We start from the raw sequence: 23,001 nt of genomic DNA on the forward strand, positions 1-23,001 counted from the left end.
TATCATCTTAAGTGGCTATTAGCCCAAATGCTTGAATTACCCTAGATCCCTAGAACAAACAAAACTCAAGACAGATGATCAAAATGTGAATGCTTCACTCCTTCTTTAAATGAGGAAAAAGAATACCCTTGGCAGGGAAGGGAGAGGCAAAGATTAAAACAGAGACTGAAGGAACACCCATTCAGAGCCTGCCCCACATGTGGCCCATACATATACAGCCACCCAATTAGACAAGATGGATGAAGCAAAGAAGTGCAGACCGACAGGAGCCGGATGTAGATTGCTCCTGAGAGACACAGCCAGAATACAGCAAATACAGAGGCGAATGCCAGCAGCAAACCACTGAACTGAGAATAGGTCCCCCGTTGAAGAAATCAGAGAAAGAACTGGAAGAGCTTGAAGGTGCTCGAGACCCCAAAAGTACAACAATGTCAAGCAACCAGAGCTTCCAGGGACTAAGCCACTACCTAAAGACTATACATGGACTGACCCTGGACTCTGACCTCATAGGTAGCAATGAATATCCTAGTAAGAGCACCAGTGGAAGGGGAAGCCCTGGGTCCTGCTAAGACTGAACCCCCAGTGAACTAGACTATGGGGGGAGGGCGGCAATGGGGGGAGGGTTGGGAGGGGAACACCCATAAGGAAGGGGAGGGGGGAGGGGGATGTTTGTCCGGAAACTGGGAAAGGGAATAACACTTGAAATGTATATAAGAAATACTCAAGTTAATAAAAAAAAAAAAAAAAGAGACCGCCTTTAGACTCAGAGGAAACTTCAGATTTGTAACGGTGTTGACATTACTGGAAATATAGAACTTCTGTAGCTCGCCTGAATGTCTGTTTCAGTAAGAGATAGTCATGAGTCTTTGGGGGCTAAGGGAAGAATGTGATGGTTTGGATATTCAAGGAGTCCTCCAGATTCTTGTATCCTAATATAGTCCTGAATTTGTAACCCTGTGGACCTCTAAAGATCTAACTTCACTCTCCATGTGCCTCGGGTTTTCTCCTTTATGTATACCACTGCAGTGTGACCAGCCCCTAATGTTCACACCACCATATACTGAGATGGTATGACTGTCATCCTTTCTCCACTGTGGTGGATGGTTTCCCTTTAAAGAGTGACACATATAAAGAGCTCCTTTCTCAACCTGATTTTATCAAGTACTTGGTTAGCACTCAGATATCTGAGCTCAGATATCTTATAATACTAAGAAAATTAATCCAGGAATCTGTAGCAAAAACATTGCAAGCTTTTACGTCCTTGGAAATTAAGCTGCAAGCTGATACACGTTATTAGTAGAGGACAGTGATGAGAAAGTTAGAAGCTATTTTTGTTTAAAGTAAAAACATCACATTAAGATTTTTTTTTAAAAAAAGTCAACAGGGGAAATCTCTCCATTAGTATCTATATCCGGCAAAAAATTGCTCATAATAGCTACCTAAACTCCTCCTTCGAGAAACCTTAAAATGTAACTGAATAAAACTCAAAGCAAGCAAACCAAAGGAGGGAGATCTTAAGGAAGGGAAGAGTATGTAAAACTGAAAAGGCAAGCAGATATCAGTAGACAAACATCGTGCTTTAAGGGACCAGCTAGAGGAAAAAGCTCCTAAGCCAAAGGAAAAAGAAAGGGGTGAGGCAGAGAAGGAGAGGCCACGAAAAGGAAGATATAACTATATGGGTCAGTAACTCAACCACTCAAATACAACAGACAATGTCTTAAAGGTATGCTACCAAAGTGCGCTAAGGAAGAAACACTGTTAAGTAGCTATAAACCTTGTGAAGAAAATGGATTCGTAGCTGAAACTTAACAAGAAAAACACAAGGAGCAGAAGGATGTAGTGGCAGAGTCTATCTAAATTGTGTAACGATGTAAACTCTAGACAAAAACTTCAGAAAGGAGCACACCCTGACTTTGTTTCTAAGGCCAGACCCATTGTGACCATAAACTGCACGAGGGACTAAATAACCGTCCCAGACCCTTCACGCTTAACACATAGACAAGATTCCTCAAGATACTTGACAAATTGGATCCAACAAACTACAAACACCAGGAAAGGGGGGGGGGGAATGGAAATACAGAATTACTTCATCATTAGCAAGCTAAGGTATGCAAGGGGAAAGGGGATGACATTTGAAATGTAAATACATAAAATATCCAACAAAAATAAAGTTGGAGCAGACTTAAAAAAAAAAAAAGAAAATATCATCTTAAGTGAGGTATCTCAGACCCAAAAGGACATGCATGGTATGTTCCCACTAATAAGTGGATATAAGCCAAAAAAGTATAGAATACCCAAGACACAATACACAGAACTCAAGAAGGTTAACAAGGCAAAGAGCCCAAGTGAGGATGCTTCAATTCCACTTGGGAGGGACAAGAAAGCAATCACAGGAAACAAAGGGAGGGAGGGACCTAGGTAGGAGAGAGGAACAGGGAGCAGAAAATAGGAAAATAATCAGGTATTGGGGGTAGTGAAGGGAAACAGGAGAGAAGCACTGAGGGCCAGCAGAAAGAATGAAAATAAGCGACCTCAAGGGGTAAGAGATGGGGACCCTGTAAAATGCCCGGGAGACCTGGGAGGTGACAAACTCTCAGGACTCAAAGGGAGGGACCTTAGATGAAATGCCCTAGAGTGGGGAGAAGGAACTTGTAGAGCCCACCTCCAGTAGAAAGTCCCATCAAGTGGAGGGATGAAGTTTCTTCCCAGTCAAAAACTCTAACCCAGAATTGTTCCTGTAAAAGAGCTGCAAGGACAAAAATAGAGAAGAGCCTGAGGGAAAGGAGGTCCAGTGAGAGGCCCAACTTAGGATCCATCTCAAGGGGAAGTTCCAAGGCCTGACACTATTATTGATGCTATGGTGTGCTTACAGACAGAAGCCTAGCATGGCTACCCTCTGAGAGGCCCAGACAGATGCAGATACTTACATCCAACCACTGGACTGAAGTCAGGAACCCCTGTGGTTGAATTAGGGAAAGGCTGGAAGCAGCTGAGGAGGAGGCGTCTCCACAGGAAGACCAGCAGTCTCTACTAACTGAGTCCCTGAAGAATGCATGTGTTGATATGACCCAGCCATGCCATTGGGCTTAGCAACAGCTGCTCAGGAACATGGCAAAAGTGACTGCCCTCTACCCTGAGGATACGGGGAAATTGAGGCTCATAGGGGTAGGAGAGCCTCTGTCTCCTCCATGTTCTGATGCTAAAAGTATATCTATGATCTCCCCCCACATTTGTAGCCTACAGAGACTGCTACTAATGAGCTAAACCTGCCTCCTTAGTCTGCTGCATGGTACCCTGGCCTCTCTGATCAAACATGTACAATAAATGCACTGGGCTTCTGGGGTTATGCAGTTTCTTCACCACAGAGCACAGCTCTCCCAGTCCCATCCTGTCTCTCTGTCTGCCTGCTTAAATGTCTGTCTGTCTTTTCTTCATTCCCTCACCACTCAAGTCAGTCTGGACCTGGAGCTGTGCTGATGTGGCAGCATTTGCTGTTTCTTTCTGCATGGTGCAATACTTCTTTTTAAATTGTCTTAGTGTTCTTCTATGCTTTATCAACACGTTACTTTCTACTGAATATAATACATTAATAATTCAAAAAAATTCCATTACAGTACAGGGGAAAGTCTAGGCACCTAAACACACAAAAGAGTGCAATAAGTCACAAGTCACAGCATTTAAGTCTACAATGTCTGAAAGCTATACTTTTTAAGGCAGAAATGAAACACTGTCCACCTTGGTACTTTTTTAAGACAATGTCTCTCATTGGCACCTAGGGCTCACCAATTCAACTGGACTGGCTGGACAGTGCGCTTCAAGGATCTCCCTTTGTCTACTGCCCCGCTCTAAGATTACAGGCTGCTGCTTCCTCCCACACCCAGCTTTTGACAAGGGCTCTGGGAATCAAACTTAGGTCCTCATGCTTGCGTAGCAGGTACTTTGCCGATGAGGCTATTTCCCAGCACTCCCTACCATACTTCATTGTTGTTGTTCCATATTTCATTGCTGCTGTTGTGTCTTTAAAGAAAATTACTGACAGTGTAAGAACTCTATTACTGAAAGTAGAGTCTTATCCTATTCAAAATGTCCCAAAGCTAACCTATAATTAAAATTTTCATGTGGTTAAAATGATGCTTCAAAAATCTAAGTGCCCCAACAAATCAAGGCAATTTTTTCTGTTTAAACACCAAAACCATATTCAACAACCGAGGATGCTCATGGCACAACATAGAGAGATAAGCTAAATGAAGACAAGGATGAGACCCCACTTCCAGCCTCTCAGTCTTTGACTAAATTCCAGTCACTAAAAAGAACATGACATAATTGTGTTATCCAAAGAAACACTGTGTCACCTGTCAACTGATCCAAACTAGAAAATGGGCCTCCTCATGACATAGGCTGACAAAAAAAAGAAAAGATATAGACTGAGTACGTACCTTACGTAAAATTCTTAGAACCAAATTCCAGATTTGGGGAAAATCTTTTAATACTTGCATATAGATGATGTGATCTCTTTGAGATTGGACCTAGGTCTACGCATGGAATTTTATACTTTATACGTGCATAACATTTATAGTCTAAAGGTAAGTTTATACAATATTTTTAGTGTGCCTGTGATTTTACACCACACCAAATCAAATGTGGGATTATCCTGTCAACAGTCAAAATGTTTGAAAATTCTAAATTTCATTTTCATATTAGTGCTACTTAACCTATAAAGAAAATAAATTTGTACTTACTTTAGGGCTTGTGCTCCTGGTCTTTGCACAATCGAAGTACTAAGTCCTTCCACTACAACATTTAACAGCTCCGGCTTTTGGCGATTTTCTCTTAGAACAATAGACATACTTTTCAAGTGAACAAAAAACTTCAAGGCTTCAAACTAGAGAATATTTAGAATAAAACAGGGTTGGGGATGGGGAGAGGATATGTGTATAAACAAAACAATCTTATTTGGGTAGCTACTGTGTTTTCAAAACCAAAAGCAATCTTTCATCTACCAAAACAATCACTACAATAACAATTTGTCCATAGTTTGGAAATTAAGATAAATGCTATATTTATAAAACACCAAAAAGATCACAGAAAAAGTTAGCAACATATAATCTCTGGAATAATTAGAGCAGGCACATCTAACATAAAAGATATAAAGCAAGAAAAATGTCTTACTGTTTTTGGCAAGGTTGGATCAACTGCTGTTTCACTATAACCAATTGCTTCATAAAGTAATGCTTTTTCTTCAGGTGTCAACATTTCTGCAAGAACTAAAATCATAAATAAGTGCTTTATGGTCTTACTGCTAACAATATAAAACAAACATAATTTACCTAGCTTCATAAATATATTTTAGATGTTTTATTTTAATGTGTGTGTGTGTGTGTGTGTGTGTGTGTGTGTGTGTGTGTGTGTGTGTTCACCACAGAGTGTGTGTGAAGGTCAGGGAACAACTTTAAGGAGTTGACTCTCTCCTATTGTGTGGGATATAAGGATCAAAGTCAGATCACCAAACTTGGAAACAAACACAATAACTGCTCAGACATCTTGCCAGCCCACAAATTTTATTTTTATTTTAATATCTTTTATAAGTAATTCTTATATATTTGTGTTAGCAATGTTAAAAATGATTCTGAAGTTTCTAATCAAAACTTTGGCAAAATAATTTCTTCAATGTCTGTTTTAAGCAAGAACTTACTGGCACTGTGCTAAACAATACTAAGTAGTTTATATACTTTCTTAATTCTCTCGCAATTTATAGATGGGTAAAATACAATTAGTACTCTTAACTTAATCATGCTGCTAACAAGTGATAAAGTCAAGATGTATCATATAGCTAAGTCCCTAACACTGCAAAGCTATGATCTTCATTACTTGAGTAAAAATCATGTTGTCTGTAATCCCAGAAAGACAAGGTGATTAGGCTCAGCTGCAGCAATAAAGACCTCACAGCAAAAACCAAAAACCTGTTTACTTAAAATGGTTAAGGAGTTGAGACAGCAACTCAGGGGTACAGTGCATGCCAGAGTATAAGCAAGGCCCTGGGCTTACTCCACAGCGAGTGTCCCAAAAAGAGGGAGGAAAAAAACCTTCCCAAGAAGCAACTTCTAGAAAGCTTTGTAGAGTTTAGAGCACTGTAATTTGTATTTACCAATTACTCCACGACATGTGCTGCACTGCGTGCACCCAGTGTACAGCTCTACTGCAGCATCAGAAGGGATGGTTCAATTATTTTATTGAACAGATATTTGAAGATAATAGTAATTTTATAATTAGGAATTTATCATTATGAATACATATTTACATATCTGTTTTATAGAAAATTTTTTGAAAAACTTTATGTCAACACTTGATTAACTATACTCATGTAAAATGAAAAGAACATACTTCCAGGTTTAACATCTTGTTGTTGATTAGCATTTGACTCTGACCAAGACCACATCCAGCTAAACCATCCTGCATTATCTTCTGGATCTTTTAATCCTTCTTTGTAAATCTTGTATCCAGCTTTCTTTACCTAAAATAAGAAAATTTTCCAATAGATAAGAAATCATCCTTGCTTTAGCATTAAAAAGAAATGGAAGCAGGATATTTCCAAGATAAATCTATTTTTGAGTTGGATAAATGTAAATAAATGTATATCCTAACAATATAATACAGTAGCTGTAACATTTACCAAACAAGGCTTTGGAATAACAAGATACAGAAACTGCAGGCAGGTGGAATTAGCTTTGCATCTAAATATGAACTCTGTAGTTTTATAAGCCCAATTACATACAAGCAATTTTTGTCTTATTTTACCAAGTGTTACAAAAACTTATAGAACATTTTCTTAACACACAAAAAGCACATCTGAGCTCTTCAGAAAACAGTGTTTTGCACAATAATAATGCTATTACATTAACTGTCATATCAATATATTTGATTTATTTTTATTAACTTAATAATAATCTGAATTACCTCAACTTCTGCCTGTTGTCTAGCTATGGTTATATTAAAAACATCCAAGGTTTTCTCCAACTCCTGAAAATAAAGGGAAAAATGTGTTAACTGTATGTTAAATTTACATATTCAACCTTAGAATATAAGTTATTACAATAAGGAAAGACGATGGGAAACAGAAAACCAAAAACCATCAGTATGTTATCTCTTACATTCTGGGATGCAAGAATTACTAATATAAACATACACTGGTACATACATGTAATAGGAGCTTGGAAATTAAAAGGGAGTAACTTATGAACAGAGATCTTATGGCATGATCACAGAGTTACAATCTTCACAAATACAGATAGAAATTCATTCAAAAAGGTACATGCATGCACTGTGTAAAATGTCCCTCACTGTGGTTTTAATTTCAAATAAAGGTAAACATATCAAAACTATTAACTAATAATGTAATAAATCCTTCATCTTATATGCATAGTTTATGACATTATTAAGATATTTCAAGTAGGTATATGTGTACTTGAAATCTGTTTTAAAAAAACTACCTATAACTCTTTTGCTTTTCCAAGTTGTTACAGCTATGGACACAAACTGAGACAAACTACATTCCTATCACATCTGTGCCCTCCCATGATTACTTCCAAGTTTCAGATTCAAACTTTCTCCTCTACAACAAGCAACTATGGCTTACTTTTCCTCTAGCAAACAACATAACACAGAATTGTGCTATCCAGTATACTTAGAGGATTCTGGTTAAGGCCATAGCTAAGGAAATATGAAAAACACCTACAAGGCCTCTCAACCAAAAGAATTCCTCATTGCTCCTTATTTTCAGAGAGTTATCTATGTTAAAACTGAAAGAAAATGTAAAAATTCAATCTCTGTCAAATTTTCCAGTTTAAATCCATCGAGACTCATAATGGCTACACCTCTTTCAAGAAACAAGCTCCCCCAGGTCCATCCAAACTATACTTTGTCTTAAAGAAAAAGATCCTTATATAAAAAGGTTCTTACTAAGGCTCAAAGTCAAGAGTAATAAAAAGTATTATATAATTTAAGACAGTAAATTAAACATGCTGCTGACAAAGCTACAGGTACCACAAAATTAAGATACACATTACTGTATAGGTAGACAATAAAGACTTTCATGTAAGCATGAAAGACTAAGGTGGAAGTGAGAGAGAGAACAGGCAGGTGGAGCAGAACAGGAATACACAAGCACAGAGATAAGGAGGGGCTTGCACATACAGAGGAAACCCTACTTAAGCACAGTCAGACAATAGCAGAAAGGTCTTCTGGATACCAACAGAGATTAAAAGTGATAGAGTAATTGCTTCTGAGGCAAAAAATATAAAATGAAGAATCACACTATGATGTATATGAATCCAAAATTTTTTTACCTGAAAATAATTTAAATTTCAAAAGATCACTGGATTCGCCAGGCCTTTCATTCTATGACTAAAGCAATAAGTAAAAGTACAAAAATATCCAAATAAGAGAGACAGCATGGTCAGTAAAAAGCAGACTCTGTAATTAAGAAGTAGCAGTCACTAAAACCTGGGCAGAAGGAGCACGGAGGTGGCCCAGCAGCTGAGCCTGACTGTCTGAGCTTGGTCCCTTGATTCACTTGGTAGGAGGGAAAACAGACAAGTTGCCTCTGCCATGCACCACAGTGAACATGCACATTCAAACACAATAAATGTTGAAAAAACAGAAAGAAACAAAGACAGACAGATGACAGACTAAGGAGAAATTACACACAGTAAAATATTCGATGATTGTTTTAAAATGCTAACCTCCAAAGACATGAGAATTTCAGGAGATGGCTTCTTATTTGTTAACTTTTTCTTATAAAATTCTCTGTATTGTTTCATTTTGTATCTATGGTTTTTAATATGTTCCCATGACCACATCCGTAAACTGGGACAAACATTTACTTCAAGAATACCATGTATAGCATAAGCCCACCTAGTTAAAAAGAGAGAGAGAGAGATGCCATACTTACACACAAATCAACATTACCAAAACAACTTAATTTGTTTTCTCCAACATGAATAACAACTACAGTAAGGAGACTATGAAAACAGTGCACTATCTAAACAGTCTATTTATGGTAACATTCCACTGATTATTATTTCTAACAACATAAAAATGACAGACAAAACATTCAATTTTGTTAAAAAAAGAAAAACCTGTTTAAGAAGACAAAAGGGGAAAATTTGTCTATAATTATAGAAAAAGTTATCTAAAAGAGGGACTAAAAGTTCTAGAAATTGAACTATAACTTAAAATAAGATTTTAAAATTTTTAAAATGAAATTACACAGAGAAAACTCCCAGAACCATCTCAGGTACTAAAGTTCAAGCTGAGTTAATACGGGTCTAAAGTATCAAATAGGGGAAGCCTGGAGGGAAAAAAAGGAATTGGGAGGGGGAAACGCTGTACTGATCTTTCTATAGTACATGAAAGTATAGTACTTTAAGATTTCTAGTTGTAACCAATGGCTTATGCTCTAAGATCAAGAATCGACAAATGAGATCTCATAAAACTGCAAAGCTTCTGTAATGGAAAGGACACTGTGGTTAAGACAAAACGGCAACCAATACATTGGGAAAAGATCTTTACCAATCCTACAACAGATAGAGGCCTTATATCCAAAATATACAAAGAACTCAAGAAGTTAGACCGCAGGGAGACAAATAACCCTATTAAAAAATGGGGTTCAGAGCTAAACAAAGAATTCACAGCTGAGGAATGCCGAATGGCTGAGAAACACCTAAAGAAATGTTCAACATCTTTAGTCATAAGGGAAATGCAAATCAAAACAACCCTGAGATTTCACCTCACACCAGTGAGAATGGCTAAGATCAAAAACTCAGGTGACAGCAGATGCTGGAGAGGATGTGGAGAAAGAGGTACACTCCTCCATTGTTGGTGGGGTTGCAGACTGATACAACCATTCTGGAAATCAGTCTAGAGGTTCCTCAGAAAATTGGACATTGAACTGCCTGAGGATTCAGCTATACCTCTCTTGGGCATATACCCAAAAGATGCCCCAACATATAACAAAGACACATGCTCCACTATGTTCATAGCAGCCTTATTTATAGTAGCCAGAAGCTGGAAAGAACCCAGATGCCCTTCAACAGAGGAATGGATACAGAAAATGTGGTACATCTACACAATGGAATATTACTCAGCTATCAAAAACAATGACTTTATGAAATTCGTAGGCAAAAGGATGGAACTGGAAAACATCATCCTGAGTGAGCTAACCCAATCACAGAAAGACATACATGGTATGCACTCACTGATAAGTGGCTATTAGCCCAAATGCTTGAATTACCCTAGATGCCTAGAACAAATGAAACTCAAGACAGATGATCAAAATGTGAATGCTTCACTCCTTCTGTAAAAGGGGAACAAGAATACCCTTGGCAGGGAATAGAGAGGCAAAGATTAAAACAGAGACTGAAGGAACACCCATTCAGAGCCTGCCCCACATGTGGCCCATACATATACAGCCACCCAATTAGACAAGATGGATGAAGCAAAGAAGTGCAGGCCGACAGGAGCCGGATGTAGATCTCTCCTGAGAGACACAGCCAGAATACAGCAAATACAGAGGTGAATGCCAGCAGCAAACCACTGAACTGAGAATAGGACCCCCGTTGAAGGAATCAGAGAAAGAACTGGAAGAGCTTGAAGGGGCTCGAGACCCCATATGTACAACAATACCAAGCAACCAGAGCTTCCAGGGACTAAGCCACTACCTAAAGACTATACATGGACTGACCTTGGACTCTGACCTCATAGGTAGCAATGAATATCCTAGTAAGAGCACCAGTGGAAGGGGAAGCCCTGGGTCCTGCTAAGACTGAACCCCCAGTGAACTAGACTGTGGGGGGGGAGGGCGGCAATGGGGGAAGGGTGGGAAGGGAAACACCCATAAGGAAGGGGAGGGGTAGGGGAATGTTTGCCTGGAAACCAGGAAAGGGAATAACACTCAAAATGTATATTAGAAATACTCAAGTTAATAGAAAAAAAAAAAGTAAAAAAAAAGACTTCTAGTTGTAAATTCCATTTTGAAGAATTTCTTGAATCAGTTCATTAACACATAAACCTACATATATTTCTAGCCCCAAATCAGTTTGTACCAACTCTTAGAATAGCTTTAAAAAGCATAGTAAATTTAGCTTTGATACATTCCTAAATATTGGAAATAGTGAGCATTTGCTAAACCTCCCCAACAACCGAAGTGCTTACCACTCTTCGGCATGGAGGTGGAGAGGCACGCTGGGCTTGAACTTTCTGTACGGCAAGTTTTGTGTCATCATGTCAATTGACTCGAGAAGTTCCATGAGACTAAAATACTAGGAAAAGACAGTTAAAGCTCTTAATTATTTCTGGGTTCCTGTTCAGCCACTCAAGGTGAAAGTTAAATTTTTGAGTTTTTAAGGAAATATTATAAAACTCTGAATTCAGAAAACATTTAAATCTTAACATTGCCTTTATCAAACAATAATTCAATATAAATGTCATCAAAGAAAATCACCTGTGGTTTATTAAACTCAATTACTATGGTATGTAACTCAATATCCAGATTTATTTTGGGGTCAGAAAAGTCAAAATCTGATCGTCGATTCATCTGAAGTTTGGCATTAGCAGATATAGGTCGAAAAACTGAAAAATAATACAAATTGAAAACCATTAGAGTTCTATTTAAAACCTCTTCAAGCACTAAATAGATCAACAATAAAGATCTTTACACCTCTAGCACAGCCTCTCCACAATCCCCAATACCCACACTACTTTGTTTGGTTAGACAAACTCTTCACAAGTTACTTGTGAATATTAGAAACACTAAGATTGTACTTATTACTGATTATACTTCATGATAATCTCTCTGTAAACTCCTATTCTTCCTTTCAATTTGCACAAACATGGGTCCAGGATAAGCAGCAACAGTATAATCTGGACAAGGTCCAATACTGAATCATAATTTAAGTTGTATATAAAAACAATACACGTTTGTTTTAACCACCCAGTACACCTTTTGTACATTAAACACAAATCCATTATGCATCACTGATTTGCCAACTCTCTTCTACTCTTCACCTTTGACTTATATACTCAGTTCCAACCTTACTCTGCTAAAATTAAAGCTCATTTTATTTCTTCCTTATTTTTAATAGATATAAACATAAAAGTTACACATGTTAATGTGATCCATGTACTATTTTGACATGTATACCTTATAATTATACACTGGTATAATTATATTAATTAGTATAATTAAACATTAGTTAATATCAATTCAAACATATCTGTTTAACTTTATATCATTTTTTATGATAAGAATTTCAATAATCCCAGGGTCAGTCCATATAGTCTTTGGGTAGTGGTTTAGTCCCTGGAAGCTCTGGTTCGTTGGCATTGTTGCTCTTATAGGGTTGCAAGCCCCTTCAGTTCTTTCAATACTTCCTCTAATTCCCCCCAAAAAGGTCCTGTTTGCTGCTAGGATTCACCTCTGGATTTGACATGCTCAAGATGTGTCTCTCAGGTGAGATCTATATCCAATCCCTGTCAGCATGCATTTTTTTAGCTTCATTGATATTATCTAGTTTTGGTGGAGATGGTGGAGATATATATATATATATATATATATATATATATATATATATATATATATATATATATATATATATATATATATATATATATATATGGGCCGCAGGTGGGGCAGGCGCTGAATGGCCAATAATTCAGTCTCTGCTCTAAACTTTGCCTCCATTTCCCCTCCTATGGATATTTTTGTTCCCCCTTTTAAGAAGTGGTGGGAGCATCCACATTTTGGTCATCCTTCTTATTAAGCTTCCTGTGGTCTGTGGATTACACCTTGGATTATTTGAGCTTTTGTGTTAATATCCACTTATTAATGAGTGAATACCAAGTGTGTATTTCTGTGATTGGGTTACCTCACTCAGAATATTTTCCAGTTCATTCCATTTGCCTATGAATTTCATGAAGTCATTGTTTTTGATAGCTGAGTAGCTATCTCCATTGTGTAGATGTACCATATTTTCTGTATCCATTCCTCTGTTGAAGGGCATCTGGGTTCTTTCCAGCTTCTGGCTATTATAACTAAGGCTGCTATGAACATAGTGGAGCATGTGTCTTTGTTGTATGTTGGAGCATCATTTGAGTATATGCCCAAGAGAAGTATAGCTGGGTCCTCGGGTAGTTCAATGTCCAATTTTCTGAGGAACCTCCAACTGCTTTCCAGAGTGGCTGTACCAGTTTGCAATCCCATCAACCATGGAGGAGTGTTCCTCTTTCTCCGCATCCTCGCCAGCATCTGCTGTCACCTGAGTTTTTATCTTGGCCATTCCGACTACTGTGAGGTGGAATCTCAGGGTTGTTTTGATTTGCATTTCCCTGATGACTAAGGATGTTGAACATTTCTTTAGGTGCTTTTCAGACATTTGATATTCCTCAGCTGAAATGTTTTGTTCATCTCTGTACCCCATTTTTTAATAGGGTTATTTGGATCTCTGGAGTTTATCTTCTTGAGTTCTTTGTATATTTTGGATATTGGACCTCTATCAACTGTAGGATTGGAAAAGATCTTTCCCCAATCTGTTGGTTGCCAGTTTGTCCTCATGACAGTGTCCTTTGCTTTACAGAAGCTTTGCAGTTTTATGAGGTACCATTTGTCGATTCTTGATCTTAGAATATAAGCCATTGTTGTTCTGTTCTGGAAATTTTCCCGAGTAACCATGTGTTCAAAATTCTTCACTTTTTTTTCTACTAGATTGAGTGTATCTGGTTTGATGTCTAAGTCCTTGATCCACTTGGACTTAAGCTTTGTACAGAGTGATAAGAATGGATCTATTTGCATTCTTCTACATGCTGACCTCCTGTTGAACCAGCACCATTTGTTGAAAAAGCTGTCTTTCTTCCATTGGATGGTTTTAGCTCCTTTGTCAAAGACTAAATGGCCATAGGTGAGTGGATTCATTTCTGGGTCTTCAGTTCTTTTCCACTGATCTAACTGCCTGTCTCTGTACCAAGGCCATGCAGTTTTTATGACTATTGCTCTGTAATACTGCTTGAGGTCAGGGATGGTGATTTCTCCCAAAGTTATTTTATTGTTGAGTAGAGTTTTCACTATCCTGGGATTTTTGTTATTCCAAATGAATTTGCAAATTGCTCTTTCTATCTCTATAAAGAATTGAGTAGGAATTCTGGTAGGGATTACATTGAATCTGTAGATTGCTTTTGGCAATTTTTAGTATATTAATCCTGCCAACCCATAAGCATGGGAGATCTTTCCATCTTCTGAGATCTTCTTCAATTTCTTTTTTCAGAGACTTGAAGTTCTTGTCATACAGATCTTTCACTTGCTTGGTTAAAGTCACACCAAGATATTTTAAATTATTTGGGGCTATTATGAAGGGTGTCATTTCCCTAATTTCTTTCACAGCCTGTTTATCCTTTTGAGTAGAGAAAGGCTAGTGATTTGTTTGAGTTAATTTTATACCCTGACACTTTGCTGAAGTTCTTTATCAGGTTAAGTAATTCTCTAGTGGAACTTAAGGGGTCACTTAAGGATACTATCATATAATCTGCAAATAGTGATATTTTGACTTCTTCCCTTCCAATTTGTATCCCTTTGACCTCCTTTCGCTGTCTGATTGCTCTGGCTACAACTTCATATACTATATTGAATAAGTAGGGAGAGAGTGGGCAGCCTTGTCTAATTCTGGATTTTAGTAGAATTGTTTCTCTCCATGTAGTTTGATGTTAGCTACTGGTTTGCTGTATATTGCTTTTACTATGTTTAAAAATGGACCTTGAATTCCTGATCTTTCCACAACTTTTATCATGAAGGGGTGTTGAATTTCGTCAAATGCTTTCTCAGCATCTAATGAAATGATCATGTGGTTCTTATCTTTGAGATTGTTTATATAGTGGATTACGTTGATGGATTTCTGTATATGAAACCATTCCTGCATCCCTGGGATGAACCCTACTTAATCATGATGGACAACAGTTTTGATATATTCTTGAATAGAGTTTGCAAGAATTTTATTGAGTATTTTTGCGCCAATATTCATAGGGGAAATTGGTTTGAAGTTCTCTTTCTTTATGGGGTCTTTGTGTGGTTTTGGTATAAGAGTAATTGTGGCTTCATAGAAGAAATTTGGTAGTGCTCCATCTGTTCCTATTTTGTAGAATAGTTTGGATGGTATTGGTAAGAGGTCTTCTATGAAGGTCTGATAGAATTCTGCACTAAACCCATCCTATTCCGGCTGTTTCTGGTTGGGAGACTTTTTTTTTTTTTTTTTTTTTGGAGCTGGGGACCGAACCCAGGGTCTTGCGTTTGCTAGGCAAGCGCACTACCACTGAGCTAAATCCCCAACCCCCTGGTTGGGAGACTTTTAATAACTGCTTCTATTTCTTTAGGAGTTACAGGATTGTTTAGATGGTTTATTTGTTCCTGATTTAACTTTTGTACTTGGTATCTGTCTAGAAAGTTGTCCATTTCCTCCAGATTTTCCAGTTTAGTTGAATATAGGCTTTTGTGGAAGAATCTGATGACTTTTTGAACTTCCTCAGTTTCCGTTGTTTTATCTCTCTTTTCATTTCTGATTTTGTTAATTTGGATTCTGTCTCTGTGCCCTCTGCTTAGTCTGGCTAAGGGTTTATCTATCTTGTTTTTTTCAAAGAACCAGCTCCTGGGTTTGTTGATTCGTTGTAGTCCTTTTCATTTCTACTTGATTGATTTCAGCCCTGAGTTTGATTATTTCCTGTCTTCTACTCCTCTTGGGTTTATTTCCTTCTTTATGTTCTAGAGCTTTTAGGTGTGCTATCAAGCTGCTGATGTATGATCTCTTCTGTTTCTTTTTGCAGGCACTCAGAGCTATGAGTTTACCTCTTAGGTCCGCGTTCATTGTATCCTATAAGTTTGGGTATGTTGTATCTTTATTTTCATTATATTCAAAGAGGTCTTTAATTTCTTTCCTTATTTCTTCCTTGACCAAGTTGTCATTGAGTAGAGCGTTGTTGAACTTCCATGTATATGTGGCCCTTCTGTCGTTATTGTTGTTATTGAAGACCAGCCTTAGTCTGTGGTGATCTGATAGGATTCATGGAATTATTTCTGTCTTCTTGTATCTGTTGAGGACTGTTTTGTGACCAATTATATGGTTGATTTTGGATAAGATACTATGAGGTGCTGAGAAGAAGGTATATCCTTTTGTTTTAGGATGGAACGTTATATAAATATCTGTTAAATCCACTTGGTTCATAACTACAGTTAGTTTCTCTATGTCTGTGTTTAATTTATGTTTCCATGATCTGTCCATTGATGAGAGTGGGATGTTGAAATCTCCTACTATTATCCTGTGAGGTGCAATGTGTCATTTGAGCTTCAGTACGGTTTCTTTTATGAATGTAGGTGCCCTTGAATTTCGAGCATACACATTTAGGATTGAGAGTTCATTGTGGTGGATTTTTCCTTTGATGAATATGAAGTATTCTTCCTTCTCTTTTTTGATGACTTTTGGTTGAAAGTCAATTTTATTCAATATTAGAATGGCTACTCCAGCTTGTTTCTTCTGACCATTTACTTGGAAAGTTGTTTTCCAGCCATTTATTCTTTATTCTGAGGTAGTGTCTGTCTTTGTCTTTGAGGTGTATTTCCTGTATGGGGCAAAATGCTGGGTCCTCTTTATGTATCCAGTCTGTTAGTCTATGCTTTTTTATTGGGGAATTGAGTCCGTTGATGTTGAGAGATATTAAGGAATAGAGATTGTCGCTTCCTGTTGTTTTCGTTGTCAGAGGTGGAATTATGTTTGTGTGCCTCTCTTTTGGTTTCATTGCAAGGAGATTATATTCTTGCTGTCTGTATGGCATAGTTTCTCTCCTGGTGTTAAAATCTTCCATCTATTATCCTTTGTAGGGCTGAATTTGTAGAAAGATATTGTGTAAATCTGGTTTTGTCATGGAATATCTTGGTTTCTCCATCTATGTAATTGAAAGTTTTGCTGGATATAGTAGCCTGAGCTGGCATTTGTGTTCTCTTAGTGTCTGTATGATATCTGTCCAGGATCTGCTGGCTTTCATAGTCTCTAGTGAGAAGTCTGGTGTAATTCTTATTGGTCTGCCTTTATATGTCACTTGATTTTTTTCCCTTACCGCTTTTAATATTCTTTTTTTGTTTTGTGCATTTGGTGTTTTAACTATTATATGATGGAAGGAATTTCTCTTCTAGTCCAATCTATTTGGAGTTCTGTAGGCTTCTTGTATGTTTATGGGCATCTTTTTCTTTAGGTTAGGGAAGTTTTCTTATATAATTTTGATGGATATATTTACTGGCCCTTTAAGTTGGGAGTCTTCACTCTCTTCTATACCTATTATCCTTAAGTTTGATCTTCTCATTGTGTCCTGGATTTCCAGGATGTTTTGGGCTAGTAGCTTTTTGCGTTTTATATTATACTATATTACATTATATTATATTATATTATATTACATTATATTTGACAGTTGTGTCAATGTTTTCTATGGTAACTTCTGCCCGAGATTCTCTCTTCTATCTCTTGTATTCTGTTGATGATGCTTGTATCATTCATTCCTTGTCACTTCATCAAGTTTTCTATCTCCAGGGTTGTCTCCCTTTGTGCTTTCTTTACTGTTTCTATTTCCATTTTTAAATTCTGGCCATTTTTCTTCAATTTTTTGTTTGGTTTGTTTGGTTGTGTTTTCCTGCAATTCTTTCAGGGATTTTTGTGTTTCCTCTCTAAGAGCTTCTACTTGTTTACTTGTGTTGTCCTCCATTTCTTTAAGGGAGTTATTTAGGTCCTTCTTAAAGTCCTCCATTATTATCGTAAAATGTGATTTTAAATCTAAATCTTGCTTTTCTGGTGTGTTTGGATATACAGTATTTTCATTGGTAGGAGAACTGGTCTCTGATGATGCCAAGTAGCCTTGGTTTCTGTTCCTTAGGTTCCTTTGCTTGCCTCTAGGCACTGGGTTATCTCTGGTGTTCGCTTTTCTTGATATTTCTGAGAGGGTCTTGACCCTTTTGTAGGCCTCTGTGTCAGCACTCCTGTAGAACTGTTTTCCTGTTTTCTTTCAGTCTTTTCTAAGAACAGGTGCTCTGATCTCAGGTGTGTAGGCGCTCCTGGTGACTGTCTTTCAGCTCTATGTGTGGGCAGGAATCAGAAGGCTCCTATCCTTGATTGCTCCTAGGTCCTTGTACCCAGGGGGCTCAGTTGGCACTAAGCGATTCTCTCTTGTGTCTGGAATGTGGGCAGAGGGTAGTCTCCTCTGATTTCTCAGGATTTCCCAGGAAATCGCACTTCTGAGGGTCCAGCTCTCTCCTTCACGGGATTTGGGTTCAGGGGAGCTGTTGCCCGATCCTTTCAGTCCTGGGCGTATACCAGAACCCCAGGTACCGGTGCCTTACTGTTCCTATATTCCTGTGTCGAGAGGCACTGTGCAGTTTCCCCTTGGACCAGTGATGTGGGCAAAAGTGTGCAGAAGTGGCAGTCTGTCCTGCGGTCTCATGATGTTTGCACTTCTGGGTGTTTAAGTCTCTTCCCCACGGGATTTGGATGCAGGAGAGATATATCTTTAATTACAGCATTTACGTAAGGAAGGTAGACTAGTAAGTTTGATGCAAGCCTGGGCTACTGAATGAGACTTTGTCTCAAAAAAAATATATATTTGGATACCTTATAAACAAATAGCTCAAAATACTACTCCAGCTATAGCAGCTAACTATATTAAACTGTACCTATGATTGTGAAATGTCTTAATAAGCATCACTATAAAACTGAATTGTCATTAAGATTTAATAAAATTCATTAACATTCTCTTGTGTTAGATGTATTCTTCTTGTTTGGAAATTTAACCAAAAGTACCAACAATAAAATATGTAGAAATGATTATATTTTGATTTTATTACGTTGAAAAGTATGTGCGTATTTATAAGTATACATGTAAATTTAACTAGGAGAAAATTTAATATACAATAACTTAGTATATTATATCAGAAATGTTAACATAATAGTTTGTACTAATTTTCCTAATTATATTTTTACTTTATCTAGCAACTTACCAAAATCATAACCTTCTGGAATAATATTTTCATTGACAATACCATTTTTCAAAGCTTCCTATTAAAAGACAAATACATGTTATTTACATTTATGCAAATATACCTTTATCGTACAAATTTATATTATCTACACGAGTATTTAAAAGCAACTAAAAAATAATTCAAAGTAAATCAGGATAAAATTTTTAACTGGCTAAGCAACATATTATTAAGTATTATGAAAGAATGTTCCCACGCACAGGATCAGAGGAGAGCAGGCCACATAATCTGCCCCAATACCTATCCTTTAAGTCTGAACCAGTGTCCTGAGCAGTTCTTGGATACTGGCTCCACACCAAGTAAAACACCAAGAGGAAGCTGGACTCCCAGGTGCTCTAACATGGCAAGAATCAGAGGTGCTCTGAAATCCCAGGATCACATGATCACAGAGGAAGTTCGACTCCCAGGAACTCTGACAAAACCAGGATCTCAGGATCATAGGATCCCAGAATCATAGCATCACAGAGACTACTGGATTCTGAGTAGTTCTGACACAATCTGGATCACAATCAGGAGGGGCAGGCTGCAGTCAGAGACAGCAAGCGCAGTTAATACTCAAGATAACCAGATAGTGAGAGGCAAGCACAAGAACCTAAGCAACAGAAACCAAAGCTACTTGGCATCATGAGAATTCAGTTCTCCCACTACAGCAAGTCCTCGATACTCCATCACAATGGAAAAGCAAGATTTGGATTTAAAAATCACATCTCATGATGACGATAGAGGACTTTACACAAATAATACCATTAAAGAAATACAGAATAAGGCAGGTTAACAGGTAAAAGCCCTTAAAGAAGAAACACAAAAATTCCTTAAAGAATTATAGAAAAACACAACCAAACAGGTGAAGTAATTGAACAAAACCACCCAGCATCTAAAACTGGAAACAGAAACAATAAAGAAATCACAAAGGGAGACCATCCTGAAGATAGAAAACCCAGGAAAGATATCAGGAGTCATAGATGCAAGCACCACAAACAGAATGTAAAAAATGAAAGAATGTCAGGGACAGAAGATACCATAGAAAACATGGACACTACAGTCAAAGAAAATACAAAATGTAAAAGGTTCCTAACCCAGAAATCCAGGAAATTGAGGACACAGTGAGAAGACCAAACATAAGAATAATACATATAGAAGAGAATGAAGATGCCCAACTTAAAGGGCCATTAAATATCTTCAACGAAATTATAGAAGAAAATTTCCCTAACCTAAAGAAAGATGCCCATAAACATACAAGAATTCTACAGAAATCCAAATAGATTGGACCAGAAAAGAAATTCCTCCAGTCACATAATAGTCAAAATACCTAATGCACAAAACAAAGAAAGAATATTAAAAGCAGTAAGGGGAAAAGGTCAAGTAACATATAAAGGTAGACCTATGACAATTACACCACACTTCTCACCAGAGACTATGAAAGCCAGAAGATCCTAGGCAGATGCCACACAGACCCTAAGAGAACACAAATGCCAGCCAAGGCTACTATACACAGCAAAACTCTCAATTCACATAGATGGAGATTTATATTTGATGACAAAACCAAATTACACAGTATCTTTGCACAAATCCAGTCCTACAAAGGATAATACATGGAAAACTCCAACACAAGGAGGGAAATTACAGCAAAGAAAAAGCAAGAAAGTAATCTTTCAACAAGCCCAAAGATGATATCCACACAAACAAAATTCCACCTCTAACAACAAAAATAACAGGAAACAAGAATCATTGGTCCCTAATATTTGTCAACACCAATGGACTTGAACTCCAATTAAAAGACATAGACTAACAGACTGGATACATAAAGAGTACCCAGCATTTTGCTGCATACAGAAAACACACCTCAGTGACAAAGACAGACACTACCTCTGAGTAAAAGGCTAAAAAAAAATATTCCAAGCAAATGGTTCCAAGAAACAAGATGGAGTAGCCATTACAATGTGGAATTTAAAATTGACTTTAAACCAAAACTTATGAAAAAGACAAGGAAGGACACTTTATACTTCTCAAAGGAAAAATCTACCTACTTATCCTTCAATTCTGAACATCTAATCTCCAAATGCAAGTGCACCCACACTCATAAAAGAAACTTTACTAAAGCTCAAAGCACACAATAATAGTGGGAGACTTCAACATCCCACTCTTAATAGATAGATCATGGAAATAAAAAGTAAACAGTGACACAGTGAAACTAACAGAAGTTATGAACCAAATGGATTTAACAGATATCTATGGAACATTTCATCCTAAAACAAAAATATATACATTCTTCTCAGCACCTCAAGGTTCTTTCTCCAAAATTGACCATATAATTAATTGGTCCTCAACAGATACAAGAAGACTGAAATAATCCCGTGTATTCTATCAGATCACCACGGACTAAGGCTGGTCTTAAATAACCACAAAAACAACAGAAAGCCCACACAGGGAAGATGAACAACATTCTGGTCAAGGAAGAAATAAAGAAATTAAAAACATTTTAGACATTAATAAAAATTAAGGCACAATATACCCAAACTTATGAGACACAATGAAAGCAGTGCTAAGAGGAAATCTCACAGCTCTGAGTGCCTCCAAAAAGAAACCAGAAAGAGCATACACTAGCAGCTTGAAAGTAAACTCAAACGCTCTAGAACAAAAAGAAGCAAATACACCCAAGAGGAGTAGAAGGCAGGAAATAATCAAACTCGGGGCTGAAGTCAATCAAGTAGAAACCAAAAGAACTATACAAAAAAAAAAAAAAATCAACAAAACCAGAACCTGATTCTCTGAGAAAATCAACAACATAGGTAAACCCTTAGCCAAACTAACCAGACGGTACAGAGACAATTTCCAAATTAACAAAATCAGAAATGAAAAGGAAGACATCACAATAAAACTGAGGAAATTCAAAAAATCATCAGATCCTACTACAAAAGTCTATATTCAACAAAACTGAAAAATCTGGATGAAATGGACATTTTCTAGACAGATACAAGGTACCAAAGTTAAATAAAGATCAGATAAACCATCTGAACAGTCCCATAATCCCTAAAGAAGCAGTCATTAAAAATCTACCAACGAAAAAAAAGCCCAGGACCAGATGGGTTTAGTGTAGAATTCTATTAGACCTTCATAGAAGACCTCATACAAATACTGTCCAAACTATTCCACAAAATAGAAACAGAGGAGCACTACCAAATTCATTCCATGAAGCCACAATTACACTTATTCCTAAATCAAACAAAGACCCAACAAAGAAGAGAACTTCAGACCAATTTCCCTTATGAATATCGATGCCAAAATACTCAATAAAATTCTCACAAAGCAAATACAAGAACACATCAAAATGATCATCCATCACGATCAAGTAGGCTTCATTCTGGGAATGCACATATGGTTCAATATATGAAAATCCATCAACATAATCAATTATATAAACAAACTCAAAAGAAAAAAAACATATGATCATCTCATTAGATGCTAAGAAAGTATTTGACTAAATTCAGCACCCCTTCATGATAAAAGTCTTGTAAAGAGCAGGACTTCAAGGTCCATACCTAAACATGGTAAAAGCAATATAAGGCAAACCAGTAGTCAACATCAAACTAAATGGAGAGAAACTTGAAGCAATCCCACTAAAATCAGGGACTAGACAAAGCTGCCCACCTATTCAATATAGTACTCAAAGTCCTAGCCAGAGCAATTAGACAAAAATAAGAGGTCAAATGAATATAAACTGAAAAGGAAGAAGTCAAAATATCACTATTTGCAGATGATATGATAGTATACTTAAGTGACCCCAAAAATTCCACCAGAGAGTAGCCTTCCTCTACTCAAAGGATAAACAGGCTGAGAAAGAAATTAGGGAAACAACACCCTACACAGTAGTCATAAATAATATAAAATACCTT

At 37.2% G+C, this 23,001-nt stretch overlaps 1 protein-coding gene across 3 annotated transcripts in view; it reads right to left on the bottom strand.

Moving 5' to 3' along the window:
• The window catches only part of Vps13a (vacuolar protein sorting 13 homolog A), a 226,617-nt gene that overhangs the window by 164,851 nt on the left and 38,765 nt on the right, over positions 1–23,001 (bottom strand). For all 3 annotated transcript variants that reach the window (NM_001100975.2, XM_087563769.1, XM_087563773.1), the window contains exons 10-17: positions 19,070–19,127; positions 11,498–11,625; positions 11,209–11,315; positions 8,739–8,910; positions 6,955–7,017; positions 6,382–6,511; positions 5,170–5,264; positions 4,740–4,882 (exon numbers count right to left, since the gene is read on the bottom strand). In NM_001100975.2, the coding sequence (NP_001094445.2) occupies positions 4,740–4,882; positions 5,170–5,264; positions 6,382–6,511; positions 6,955–7,017; positions 8,739–8,910; positions 11,209–11,315; positions 11,498–11,625; positions 19,070–19,127 (896 nt within the window). The remainder of the gene's footprint in view (positions 1–4,739; positions 4,883–5,169; positions 5,265–6,381; positions 6,512–6,954; positions 7,018–8,738; positions 8,911–11,208; positions 11,316–11,497; positions 11,626–19,069; positions 19,128–23,001) is intronic.

This window comes from Rattus norvegicus, chromosome 1 (genome assembly GCF_021556685.1).
Source record: "Rattus norvegicus strain SHRSP/BbbUtx chromosome 1, alternate assembly SHRSP_T2T, whole genome shotgun sequence".
NCBI lineage: Eukaryota > Metazoa > Chordata > Mammalia > Rodentia > Muridae > Rattus > Rattus norvegicus.